The sequence below is a fragment of the Pholcus phalangioides genome, unplaced genomic scaffold (assembly GCF_987345545.1).
Source record: "Pholcus phalangioides strain wild (caught in Gottingen) unplaced genomic scaffold, Ppha-v1.0 ptg000032l_1, whole genome shotgun sequence".
Lineage (NCBI taxonomy): Eukaryota > Metazoa > Arthropoda > Arachnida > Araneae > Pholcidae > Pholcus > Pholcus phalangioides.
The window spans coordinates 6393392-6406835 of NW_028301622.1; the positions used below are offsets into that span (position 1 = coordinate 6393392).

Consider the following 13444-nt stretch of genomic DNA (forward strand, 5'->3'; position numbering starts at 1 on the left):
GCCCCAAAACTTTAAAATTCGATAATTGTATAACGGTATTCTTTGTTCCCAGCTAATATTACCGCGCCCCTAAATTTTTCTGCCTGGGGCAGTTGCCCTCCCCCCTCTAGTTCCGGCCCTGGATGAACTGTATAATCTTCGAATTGCTTATCCAACGCTGTACGGACTGTACAAGAACCGGTTGGCAAATGCAGCTTGCAACACCTTCTAAAGCAGCTTGCTCTAGAAGGTGTTGGCAAATGACGCTTCTATTATAAGATATATAAATAACGCGGGGATATGTAGGGAAATTTTTAGTGCGCATGACTGAGCGGAAAGTAGCTTTTTTGAAGACTATCCGCTCAGCAATCCACTTCTTTGAGTTGCGCGCGCCGCCACCCAAGGTGAAGGCCGCTCGCTAACATAGCTCAGTCAATACCTTCTAGAGCAGTGTTTCCCAAAGTGGGCGATGGAATGGTCCAAGGGGGCGATAGAAACAACTGATTTTAGATAGGATCCTATGGGTTTATTTGAGTTGGGGGGCGATGAGAGAGAAAAAAATTTGAAGAAGGGGGCGATGGAACAAAAACTCTGGGAGACTATGTTCTAGAGCATAGTCTTCCAAACTTTTTGTTCCATCGCCCCCTTCATCAGAAATTTTTTCCTCACATCGCCCCCTAACTCAAGTAAACCCATAGGATCCTATGTTAAATCTCTATCGTCCCCTTGGACCATTCCATCGCTCACCAGGGGGCGATATTACCCACTTTGGGAAACACTGTTCTAGAGCAACACCTTCTGCCAAAGCTGCATTAAGAGTACCTTTCAAGCGGCTTTGCCTTCTGCTTTAGAACGTATTGGCTCAGTGCTAACACCTAGAGCAGAAGGCGTTGTCAGTGCTCGCCAACAGTATGCTGCTGCCATCTAATGGCCTCAACACCGGGATATATTTGAAATAAAGTTGGGATGGCCAAAAAAACAAATCCCCCTGGGACTATCTCTGGACGTATGGTCACAATAAGAGTGAAAAGACGTTCTTGTATAAGTGATTCGTCACACCTATACAATATATATCATTTAAACATTTTTGTTATTATTATGATACGTTTTGATTATCTAAGTATGAAATAATTAAATTTGATAAAAATCCAGTTTCAACTTTCTTTTTTATTCTTCAAGCAGCGAATGGTCTTATTGTAGCTTGTCCTGTATAATTGAATTGCAACAAGTATATCAGGTTTCTAGCGGTATTTGAAATGGCGGCATTTTGACTTTTTTAGTGTCTCAACTGTTGCTGGAAGACATCCTGTCAAAAAGTTGTATGTGTCTTTAAGACGTCTATGATAATGTTATCATATGTTATTGATTGTTTGTCTTTCCATTAGAGAGAATTGGTTTTTTTTTTCCCCAATTGAATGTGACACTTGAGTAGAGATTTATTTACATTTGGGGAGGGAGGTGGGGGCGGCGTTCATTGAAAACAAAGCTTGAAATTTACATGTTCCGATTTGTGCGCTGAACATCCTTCCCATGTCTTGAAGTAGGTTGTTATGAGGCGCTGTCTTCACCCATCATCAAAAGAAGAGCACCCTTGCGACAAGTTCGACACCCATGCATGAAATCAGGATGATTTCAATGCGATTTGTACAAGGTGTTTACTTGGGACGTTGTGATCAAGTGCTCGCTAGGACGAAATCGGACACGAGCACTCCGTGTACTTCAGAGAGCGCCGTGGTGCAGATGCCTGCATTAGACCATACAGCTTGTGAGTCATCTTATATGGTCCGTGACTTCCAGCCTAATTTTCTGAAAATGAACCAAGCGGCATCTTTACAGATCACTTGAGTGACCCGCGACACAGGTCCGGAGTACTTGAGCTGCCCGTGGCACATTAACACATATCAAGTGATCTGCGGTGCAGTTCCAGAGCACTTAAGTGGCTTGTGGGGCTGTTGTACATCACTCGTAGCCCAGTAAATCATCTAAGGCGGAAGTTCATCACTCGCGGAGTCCTTTCTGGTATATAATTTCTATGGAGCTGTAATTGAGGTAGATATTTGCCGAAAGTACCAAAGGATGTTTAGAGGTGCTGTGAATTCGGTACCTGATTCATCCTTGTTAGAAAATTTCCTGACACGGGTAAGGCAGAAGCAGCGAAGTGACCGCAGAAAAAGATTCCCACATAGATGCACCAATCTCTTGGTGAGTACAAAAAAAAGTTGCTGTTCAGAATCAGCAATAAATTATAGGTTCCAGTATAATTAGCCGTCGTGTGCAAAAAATGACCATGGTGTATATTTTGATTATTTATAATTATTTTTTTCAAATGAACTTTATTTTAAATTTTCCTCGGGTGGCTTCGGAGCCCCTGGGAAGTGCACATGGAGCTTCAAGGGTTCAGCAGTGTGTCTGTTAAGAACCGCTGATCTAAGAAATCAACATCCGTGGCGAAATCAACAGGTAAACTCCCAATATATATGGTATGCTGCGATTTAGACTTTTTTTATTATCACCACCAAACCTGCTTTAGCACTAGGGTCACCCAAAAATGGAAGTAAAAAAAATGTATACATGTTAAATATATTAGTAATAATTATTTAATCAATAAAAATCAATAAACGCCTGTAGGCTGTATGTCGTATGGGCGTGCCACACAAATGGCTTCACCACCAAGTTCACGCTCATCGTGCTGATAAGGGGCGGCCCCTGCCGCTGAAAATATCAACCTCAGACCACCAGAAAGGCTATGGCAAGGCGTTATGCATTAGGGTTACTGCCCGAACACCCAAAAACGATTGAAAGGGCCCATCTTCATATGGAAGTTTATAACGTTTCTCGGCCTTTCAAATTGTAGGCGACTTCTTTTTTTCGCCGCCAAACATATCCAATGGCCCGTCGCAAAGGCGGCTGCCAGACATTACGGGGCATTAAAAAGAAATTGCCAGCATAAAAAACAACGGCAACCAACAAGCACATAATAATTACCAAATGTAATAATAATCAAAACAACATAGGGCATCCAGACGCTTTTAAATAAACAACAGCCCTTCCTGTTAAAAGATAAAACTCTGGATAAAAATAAATTGATCAGGGTATAAGTAAAACCTGGATTCTAGTTTAATAAATCGATCGTGGTAAGCAAAAAAAGTAATAAATATTAAAGGTACAATCTCTGGTATATTTATATCTAGTAATCGCGGAAAAGCATAGTATAACAACAAAATGGCAGTTTGAAGTTTGAAATTTTAAGAGAGACGCTGTGGGGCTGACAAAAAACAAGAAGAAACAACAACTAGCAGCATCTGGATAAGGCCTAGAAAAGCTGCATTGCATTGGCGACATATTGTCGGAAAGAAGTCGTCAACTTGGCGTGTCCCTTATACCAAAGCTGTTCCCCTATATTGGGAATTGGCCAATCAACAGGTCAATTAAGTGACTTGCAGTGGTGGCTCATGGTGGGATATTTTTGGGGGGGGGGAGGTGTGCAGATTTCCAAAAATATACTGCCATCTATCGGTGATAATATGTAGTGGAGTACATGCAGGGCTGTCACTATGATTTTTGCCGCCCCTACACCAATTTCAAATTTGATAACTATGCCGCGTGTACATAAATGAATATCTCAACTTTTGCAGGGCTATTGAAAGAAAACTAAAAGTACAAACTTGATGTTCATCGGAAATCAAAAATAACAGTTGAAAGTAAATTTGACAGTTATAAGTGTTCAATGTGAGTCCCTTTAGTAACTCAAAGGATATCGAGGTGGTACGATAACTCATCCCACACTCTTCTCAGCATGTCTGGTGTGATAGTTTCAAAGGCTGCAGATATGCGTGTCTTAAATTTGTCGATGTCATTTGGCAGTGGTTGAACAAACACATGATGTTTGATGTAGCCCCAGAAGAAAAAATCTCACATCTCAAATGCCACAGTTCTCATCTTATTTAGAATGAAGGTGATCGCAAGAATGGCTCTTTTTTTTGTCAATCAACTTTGATTTTATTTTTTGTGCTCTGAACTTATTTCTGTAACGTTATCTACTTTTAAAAGAATTTTTTTAATCTTCAAAGGTTTCCAAAATCTTTTGGAACAAAAAATTTTTGAAACCTCTCGCTATGGCAGAATATTCTTGAACTTGTCATTATGAAGTGATTATGCCGAAAAAAAAGATTGTTCTAATTGTTTCAGGCAATATAAACTGAATTATATTTCATAATACAGTAGAACACGTCTTTGGAATCGCAAGGGAACAAGATTTTTTTCCGTTAAACCCGGGTTTTCGCTTAATAAAGGTTCAATTGATATAATGTGTAAAATTATGTAACGATCTCGTGTGTGATTGAAATAAAATAAATTAAGATGAAGTTGATTAAAAATAGATAAAATAAATAAAATAATTAGTCTGTAATTACTAAATGCACTGTATTTAGGTTTTGGCAGCATCTGTATAAAATTCTGACCTACACTGCTTTTCTTCTGAAATGACGACATTTACGTTCTTTTAACTTCATAAAAAATTTCAATTAGTGTGTGTGTATCTGTCGTGTCGGGTTCGGTTTGTCCGTGTTCGTTTTTTTTATCTTTGGTATCAAGGCAAGGTATAACAGGAATTTTGTAAGGGAAAGAGCAACATGATTTTACTGCCCTTACCACTGTAAAATTTGATTTTTATAACGGTGTTTTTGTTACCACCTAAAATTTTCCACAACCCTAAATTTTTCTGCCAGGGCAGTTGTTCCGTTTGCCTTTCTCTAATTAATTCTGGCCTTGCTCAGCCTTGCGATCACGGAATGCACATAGTTTGCACATAATTATGTAAGTCTTGCATATTATTTGGAAATTCAATGCTTGCATTGATTTCTCCCGTGGACAAGCCTGCTTTTCTGAAAAATCTTGTTACAATTTCAGAAAGCAACTGTTTTACTACATATGGCTTATCAGAACCACAGCATCAAGTACAGAAACGGTTTTTGTTAATCTAAGGGTGGATGATGTAGAATTCCCATTCGCAAGTATGGATTTTGTAAAAAAAATTTTGGAGAGCATTAACATTTCGTATTATCTTTTGCTCACCGAAAACTCCCCTGGTTCCGTTTAATCCAGATTATTTTAATTTTATTTTGGCATTGAAATCATGGTACCATGATTTTTTTTTCATTGAAGACAGGTTTCCGTTCAATACAGGTTCTGTTAAAGATAGGTTTTACTAAATAAATAAAATTAGTAAAATGTTTCCATTATTTAAAAGAAAAAAGAATATTCTTGATTATTCTCCAATTTTAACATCCAAGAAAATATTCTCTAAATATTCTTGCTCTCCGAGAATGGTCTCGTGTCACATCTCTAGGCATAAGGGTAAAAAAACCACATTAATGAGAGGGGCAAAAAAAAAAAATGAAAATCACGAGACAGGTGTTTCTGAAAATGCAGCTATATACAGTCAAACCTCGTTAGTGCTTCACCCGGTTAACACGTCACTCCGCTTACCGGGTCACTTTTTAGAAGTCCCAATTGTCCTCAGGCAGGAATTGGCACAGTTATGGCTTACTCCGTTTAACGAGTCACTCCGCTTACTAAGTCACATTTTTGCTCTCCCAAGAGTGACTCATTAACGAGGTTTGACTGTATATAATAATTGCCTTTTCTGAGCTATCGGGGGATTAAGTACTCTCTCCCTACTCCCCAACACACTGGTTACTAGATTTGCCCGTTTTTACTTAGGTGCATCTCGCTATATATTTTTTCTCCCTTTGCTGAGTATTTTACAAAAATTTGTGCGTGTGAATATGCATTCAGTTTTTCATTAAAAATTATCGATAAAGAAATAATCATACGGATGGTGTCTTTAATTGTTTTTTCTCCAGGTAAGAAGGATGAATGATATTGTGAAGAATTTCGAGCGTTTGAATCGAGAGACTTGTGGTCTCATCCGGACGTTATTTAAGAAGCAAGATGGGGCTACTAGTTGGGTTTACGACTATCTGCAGCATGCAAAGGATGTCTTGAACCAGTATGAAAAGTTTTGTATTTAGATTAAGTTACTGAATAATGTACTTTCGTTGTGAAGATTTTTTTTAAATTTGTGTCTCTACTCAGATCAGGTGTCTTCAATGCATGGCTCGTTTGCCATATTTAACCCTCGGGGCTTTTTGTCATGGCTGCTGCTCATTTTCAGAAAATGGTTGAAAGCATTGAAAAACGATTAATTTTAGAACTAATGGAAGAAGTAATTTCAGAATTAATGGAAGAAGTAATTTCAGAATTAATGGAAGAAGTAATTTCAGAATTAATGGAAGAAGTAATTTCAGAATTAATGGAAGAAGTAATTTCAGAATTAATGGAAGAAGTAATTTCAGAATTAATGGAAGAAGTAATTTCAGAATTAATGGAAGAAATAATTCTAGAATAAATGAAGGAAAAAATAGTTCTAAAATAAATAAAAGAAATAATGTTAGAACAAATTGAAAATTCAGAATTAAATAATTTCAGAATTAGTGAAAAAATAATTTACAAATCAATGAGATAATTTCATAATTTCTGATAAAAATTATTTTGCAATCAATAAAAGAGTAATTGCATAATTATTGAAAGAAATCATTTCAAGATATATCAAGAGGAAAAATAATTTTAGAATTATTGAAACAAAATAGTTATAGAATCGTTTAAAATTATTTCAGATTGAAATTAATCTCAGAATGTTAATCAAAATGTTTTCCAGAATTACTGTTAAAATTATTTAGGAACAAATCAAAATTGATAATTAATAAAAGAAATAATTTTATAATAAAGTATTCAATTATTTTTGTCCCTGTTTAACTTGAGAGCCCTAGCAGCCCCTTCTATTAAGAGCACTAAATTACGTGAGTAGGTGGCCTACAGGCTTCATTTAAAGTTTGAATTCAGCCTATCGTGCCTGAAACCCAGCCAAAATTTGGGTTTGTTTTCCGGACCCTTCATAAAATTCCGGATCTGTAAAACAGACCCTTTGCAAAGTAAAAATGAATAAAATAATAAATTTGGCATTTCATTTCTTTTGTAATCGGTTTACTAGATTGTTTCACTGTTCACAAAATTAATCATCCACTCCACAAAAATTAGGAAAATTTTCACTAAAACAGGACCTTACAACAAAAAAAAGTTCGGGTAAACTCTTGCTGAAATGTTGAAGACCCCTGACTGTTAATTATTTCAACAATCATGGATGTTTTCTTTATTTTTCATTAGAAATTCCTGTCAAGTTGATGCAATCGCTGAAACACCTAAAAGGGTGAGGTTTTTATATTTTACATTAAATATGTATGATTAAACATTTTTTTGCTCTTTTTGATTGATTAATTAAAGCATGTTGTGTTGCTAGAAATAATTTGTCAGCGTAGGTATATGGGTCATTCCCAAAAAAAGTGTACATTCCACATTTTTGAAATGAAAAATTCAAAATTTAATTTTCAAAATAAAATTCATCTCAAATTATAACCAATGACTTGAAGTTTAATATTTCATAAATGAGGGGAGTTTGGTTTAAACCAAGTGGTTTTTTCAAAAAAACAAAAGTGGCCTAAATATCATTTTTTTCCTTGTAAAATATCATATTGGTTTATTTAGCCAAATTTTTTTCATTTTTACCACATTTTATATTCTTGGGGACATTCTGATGGTATATCTTTAAATAGCATAAGATGGTATAAGTGGTTTTTTTTCTTCAAAAAGTCTCATAAAAGTGGCCTGAATACATATATTTTTTCATATGAAGTATCTTAGTTATTTAAAGTTATATACAGAAGCCAAAATTTCTCATTCTTACCAAATTTTCTAATCTTTGGCTACATTCTGATGCTCTGTTTTAAGCAAATTCATGAATAAGGATTGCATGACACATCTAAATGTAGTGGTGTATTATCTCACAGGATTTATTTTTCCCTTCACAAAGAAGCTATAATTAAAGTTTTAATTCGAAAACCATACAATAAGAACTACTGGTCAGAATGACGAAAATTTGCATGGATATTCCTGAGGCAATGGAAATTTCTTTGGCAAAAGAAAAAAAGTGCAAGTAGTGCAAAATGTGTACTTGGCCAGAAGTATAATCTATTTTGTACAACCACATCATTTTGGCTCTTCCATAGCATCAGTGTGTGGATAGAACAACTTCTATCAAGATGCACATTGCAATACCAGCAAAGCAGCTGCTGAAGACCCATTTTGACAATAACAGGATGCAACTTCTGGCCGTGGGGGGGGGGGGGGGAAGTACCTCAAAATGTATGGTAGTAACAGCGATCAGATTGCAAACTTTGGTGAATTGCAATCTCCAGCGCATCCCCTATATGTTAGCAGTTCCTCAGGAATATTAACATGCAGGCTCGTTTGGTTTAATAAAGGTGAATTGCAAGCGCATCCACATCATGGCATACTCTGATCTGTTGTTGAACAAAATTTTTGTGCTTTCATCTCATAGCCAGAACATGGTGGACAACATTTAACATTTCTTGAGTAACTAAGTTATAGTTATTTGTTCAATTACTTCTTTTTTTGTGATGTTTCCATGAATTATGAAATCGTGCAATGCTATATAATTAAGTTATCATTTTGCCATGACTGGCTATCGTTTCCACTCTGCGAGCAAATTTCCCACTTGTTGGATGTCATTAATTTTACATTTTTAAGTATTTTTTTCCCTTTTACCAAATAAAATTGCATTTCTTCAGGAATATTCGTGTCATTTTGACAATCGTTCTTCTTTTACAGTGTTTTGAAATCAGAACCTTAGTTATAATCACCCTGTATATTGTAAATCATCGCTAATTAATTTGCATTATTTATGCTTCCATAAATACATTATATTCACCTAATTTTTATTATAGTTTTTGCAAAATAGCTTCATAATTAAGCATACTAAAAGTAACTGGAGAAAACATCTTTATGTTATATGATTAATAACAAAAAAGAATTTTCAAACATGAAGTAATCCATTGAGTTAAACAAAAAATAATTAAGTTGCAAAAGTTGGTTTTGGTTAAAATGTGAGAAATATTTATTGATTAATTAAATATGGGAATAGTGTTAATTACATAAACGTTTTATTTTAATTAACTATTAGAAGTCTGAATTTCAGAAATTTTATTGTTTTTAATGTTAATACTATTTATTACAAAAAAACCCGTTTTTTTTACCAACCCTGTCATAAATATTTTTCACTTTCATTTTGTAATAATATTTAATTGTTCATCTATGGCAGATATATAAAATACGATTCAAAGTGTTTTGAAAAAAAATCCAGATTTGCACCAAGTCTCTTTAACACTTTTTTCAAGCTGGGACAGCCTCATTTTGAGGTTTTGTTACAAACAATGATTGAATCGGTTCCCAACTTCAAGGCACGAATGTGAGCAGATCTCCCCGTTAAAAAGTCTCGCCACAAAGAGCAACAGGACTACAATGATAAAATTATTCAGTAATTACACTTCAGTCATAGTGAGAAAAATTAGTGGCAGATGGTAGCACTAAACATAACAAGTATTACACAAAAACAAACTTCACATCAGATTCACAACACATGCACACACATTCCAAGATGTACCGATTTGTTAGAAGTTCCGCAGAGGAATATGGATGAGGTGCATGTGTGGTTTAGTAGTAATATAAACAATGATTAAAAAAAAATTAGATACCATCTGAAACAAATTAAGAAATGTCATATGACAGAATTAAATAAAGAACTGGAAAAAAAAATTAAAATTACTACCAGAATGCCCTGAAATTTTATTTAAAAAAATTAGTCTCGGAAACGGTTTGTACACTTTTTTTTGGGAATGACCCATATTGTTGACTGTTGAGACTATCCTTTGGTATTTAAATTTTTATTTTTATTTTAAATTCTGTAAACCTCAATGTTGTCTTTCTATTGTGCGTGTTCTGAGCTTTCTAAAGCCTTAACTCTCCAGAAAATTATGAAACTTTAGGAGTGTTTCAATGAATTGATCAAAAGAATTTTTGAAGTCCTATAAAACAAAAATCTCTGCATAGATTTTGAATGCAGAAGCACAGTGTTTTTTTTTCACCGGGAAAGCATAATTTTTCTGGTACTCTCCCACTGGTACTTGAAGAAATGGAAATGGTTCAGCTAGAGATGTTTAGATACCCGGCCAAGAAGCTGAAACAGTTTGGTCACCTGTCTGGAAAAAATTAACGTGCTCTACAATAGGGTGGAACGAAAAAGGGTGTTTTTTCACTTTTTTTAGAAATTGATGTTGCCTTAGTATTCAAAAGATGCCTTTCAATGTTTTAAGAAGTTATACCAAAATCTAGGAAAATATTTTAATATCTTGAGGTTCTTCACAGACCCTAAAGGTCGAGCAAAAAGACTTTTCTAAGTACACATTATAAAAATCTTTCTGATGATTTTTAAAAAGCATTCTTTTAAAAAAAAAAAACTTAATTTAAAAGTTATTCAGTACATGGAGCAAAACGGAAAAAAAAAAAAAAAAAAAAAAAATATATATATATATATATATATATATATATCCAGAGAAATACTCACAAAAGTTGAGTTCCATATATATGTTATAACTGACAAGCATATTTGCAGCTGTCATGGCAGTTGAAAGGAGAATTTTTCAAGCACTTCGAATATAGTGATCGATAGAGGGAGATGAAAATAAACCCTTTTTTTGGGGGGGGGGACAAAACTATAACCATGCTCCAAATTATAAAAACAAAAAAACAGTTTGATGATATAGGTGTCAGGAGAATGCCTCTATTGCTTCCTCTGTTATTACAAAACAATACAAATACAACGCCACAACAGGCAGATTGCCCAACAAGATGGCTGACTTAAGAACATCATGGATCCCCGAGCCCTACCTACTACTGCTACACCACACATGTACCCAGCCCATTTCATTTACATTTCACTTTTGTAAAATAGTCAACTTTTTTTCAAACGATGGAAGAGTACTCCTTTATTTTATTCTGGCTTGAATGAAGCCTGCACGACGCTCGGTTGTTGATACAGCAAGAGATGTTTCAGTTACAAGTCGTACGCACCGTTCAACTGCTTGTGTGTGACACGGAAAATTCGGTATAGATGGAAATGCAGGTTCAGATCATTTTTGGGTCCATTTCCTGATTTTTTATAATAGGTGGTTCAATCACTCGCACTTGATCCCGTGCAATTAGTTCCGAATAATGCTTTGCAGAAACGTTTATTTTCGGAACATGGAATGTATGGATGGCTTTCTGCTTCTGATAATCCCTCATTTCTAGTTTTCAGAATTCTCTTGATTCCCAGTTTTTTGTAATTGAGATTCTCATCTGAGAGTAATGAGAGTTTCCATCGCCCCCAATACAATCTAACCCATAGGATCCCATGTTATACCTGTAGCTTCCATTGCCCCCTTGGAACATTCCGTCTCTCCCAGGGGGCGTTAACGCCCACATTGGGAATCACTGATCTAGATGCTTCACAAGAGGCCTTAGAGGTAACTCATTAAAGTGAAAAAGACAAATAAGCCATTGCAAGGGATGGCCTATGTTTTTCTCTATTAATTTGATAACACCATTTTTATAACCAATATTGGTAACAGTCCCGTCGCATTCGATCGCCATCAATACCTTCGTATCAAAATCTTGCTTTAAAATGTCTAGGATTGATGACTTTATATCTCTTACTCTACTGCTTCTTGGAGTTGTTGTTCAAAAGTAAATGAAGTACTTGCGTCGGCACCGATCGATGGACCAGCTTCAGTACTAGTAGATGGAAATTTTAACTTCAACGGTAAACTGTGTTTTGGCTCATATAGATCACTTTCCTCAGAATCGTTGAATATAGATGAGTTTTCAGTAGTTGATGAACTAGTTTCCGCCGTTTCTTCTTGAGATGACTTCAAATGGGATATTATTTTCATTTTCCTTTGTTCATTGTTTTTCAATTTCTTCGTTGTTACGACATCTACTTGACCAATGGCCATCTTGCGTGTACTTCTTTGATCTTGCAAGAAATCTTGCTCTAAATTTGGGACCTTTCTTAACTTGTCACACTTAAAGTCTTCAAAATCACATTTGCATGCTGTAATGTCGAACAATTTCCGTGCTTCGTACTGAAAAGATTTCAAGTTCAACTTGAAAATTTGAGAATCTTTCCTTGCTTTCATATTTTTCTGAAGATTCTTGTATTTACAGTAAAAGTCTTTGAAAATTTTGCATATCCGTTGGTGAGAAACCGTAGGAATTGAAGCAATTTTCCAAATATTTTTTATCTTTGGTACGATAATTTCAAGAATGTCTGCAATAGCTGGATCTTTTCTTGATTGTTGTGCCTTCATATTGGGTTGAGTTAGCAAATAACAAAGCTTAACATCGCCATAGGTGGGCGAGACCAGAGAATCCCACTTTTTAGGATTTCCTAAAATGTCACAACAATAAAAGCTCCTGGTCATCATTTTGACTGCTAAATACCCTCTCTCAGTTAAGGGGTAAGATTGCAAATGAATACCAAAAACAAGGGAAAAACATTGAGGTCCTTGAATGAATCACGTGTTCAGGGGAATGGGAAAGCCTCCTCCGCGGTGTCATGTTACAGAATTCCACACGTGCGTAAAACTTCATGGCCGATGAGGAACCTCAAGAAGTTCAAATTTTGGGGAAAAAAAAATTAGGAATTTCATTTCCTGACATAAAGACATATTTTAAATTCTATTACAATGGCAATTTCGAAAAAAAAAAAAAAATTTGTTCCACCCTACTCTATAATTCACGTGGTGAACCTCTCCGAGTGACGAATGTCAGAACTGATTTATTTTTCTTTTAAATCTCAACTTACTTATCTTATTTCTTAACGTTAACATAAGATATTCCTAACATTTTGTAGTTTTCATGATGGGTAGTTGAAGTGTTAGGCAGCTTTAGACCAACCCAAACTGGTAAAAGACTAATATCTCAAAAGGGACAGGGCCTTGTCTGGTCTGACAGATAGCTTTGTAACCACTAATAGCCCCTTTGTGGACAGAGTGGGAGTCATGTTCTGGTTTGATGACAGCAGCTTGGAAGAAGCTTTATTTATAGACACCCTGCATTAACAAAATTCATGTATGTAGCTTTCTGAAAAATAACAGTTGAATAATAAATAAATGTTTGTTAGGACTGTGAAAATTTTTTGAAAGCCTGCAGCAACACTGAAGTTTTACCCGCTATTGATTCCATGGAGTACTATCTATTCCAAAGTACCACAGTGAAGTACACTCACAAAAAAAATGATAAAATGTACTGTGAATAAAAAAGTGAGTCACTCATGTATTTCTGCTATGTAATTTTTCCCATTCACAAATTAATTGTCCAATTCGGAAAAGTAAATAATCCTTTGCCTGATACAGTAACAAATAGAGAACAATGAAAAAAGCAAATACATGGAAGAATATGAAATTCCTGATGAATTTTGACACTATGAGTGCCATCTCTAGAACATAAATAT

General features: G+C 35.3%; 1 protein-coding gene across 2 annotated transcripts in view; it reads left to right on the forward strand.

Annotated features, from left to right (window-relative positions):
• The first annotated feature begins 1200 nt into the window (after nt 1–1200).
• The window catches only part of LOC149066840 (uncharacterized), a 48978-nt gene continuing 36734 nt past the window's right edge, over nt 1201–13444 (forward strand). Inside the window, exons 1-3 of one of the 2 annotated variants that reach the window (XM_089253207.1) lie at nt 1201–1298; nt 5844–5989; nt 7204–7246. In XM_089253207.1, coding sequence (XP_089109333.1) covers nt 5853–5989; nt 7204–7246 — 180 coding nt within the window. In that variant the 5' untranslated portion in view covers nt 1201–1298; nt 5844–5852. Of the gene's footprint in view, nt 2182–5843; nt 5990–7203; nt 7247–13444 lie in introns of both variants that reach the window. The other variant, XM_089253206.1, reaches the window with a different exon arrangement.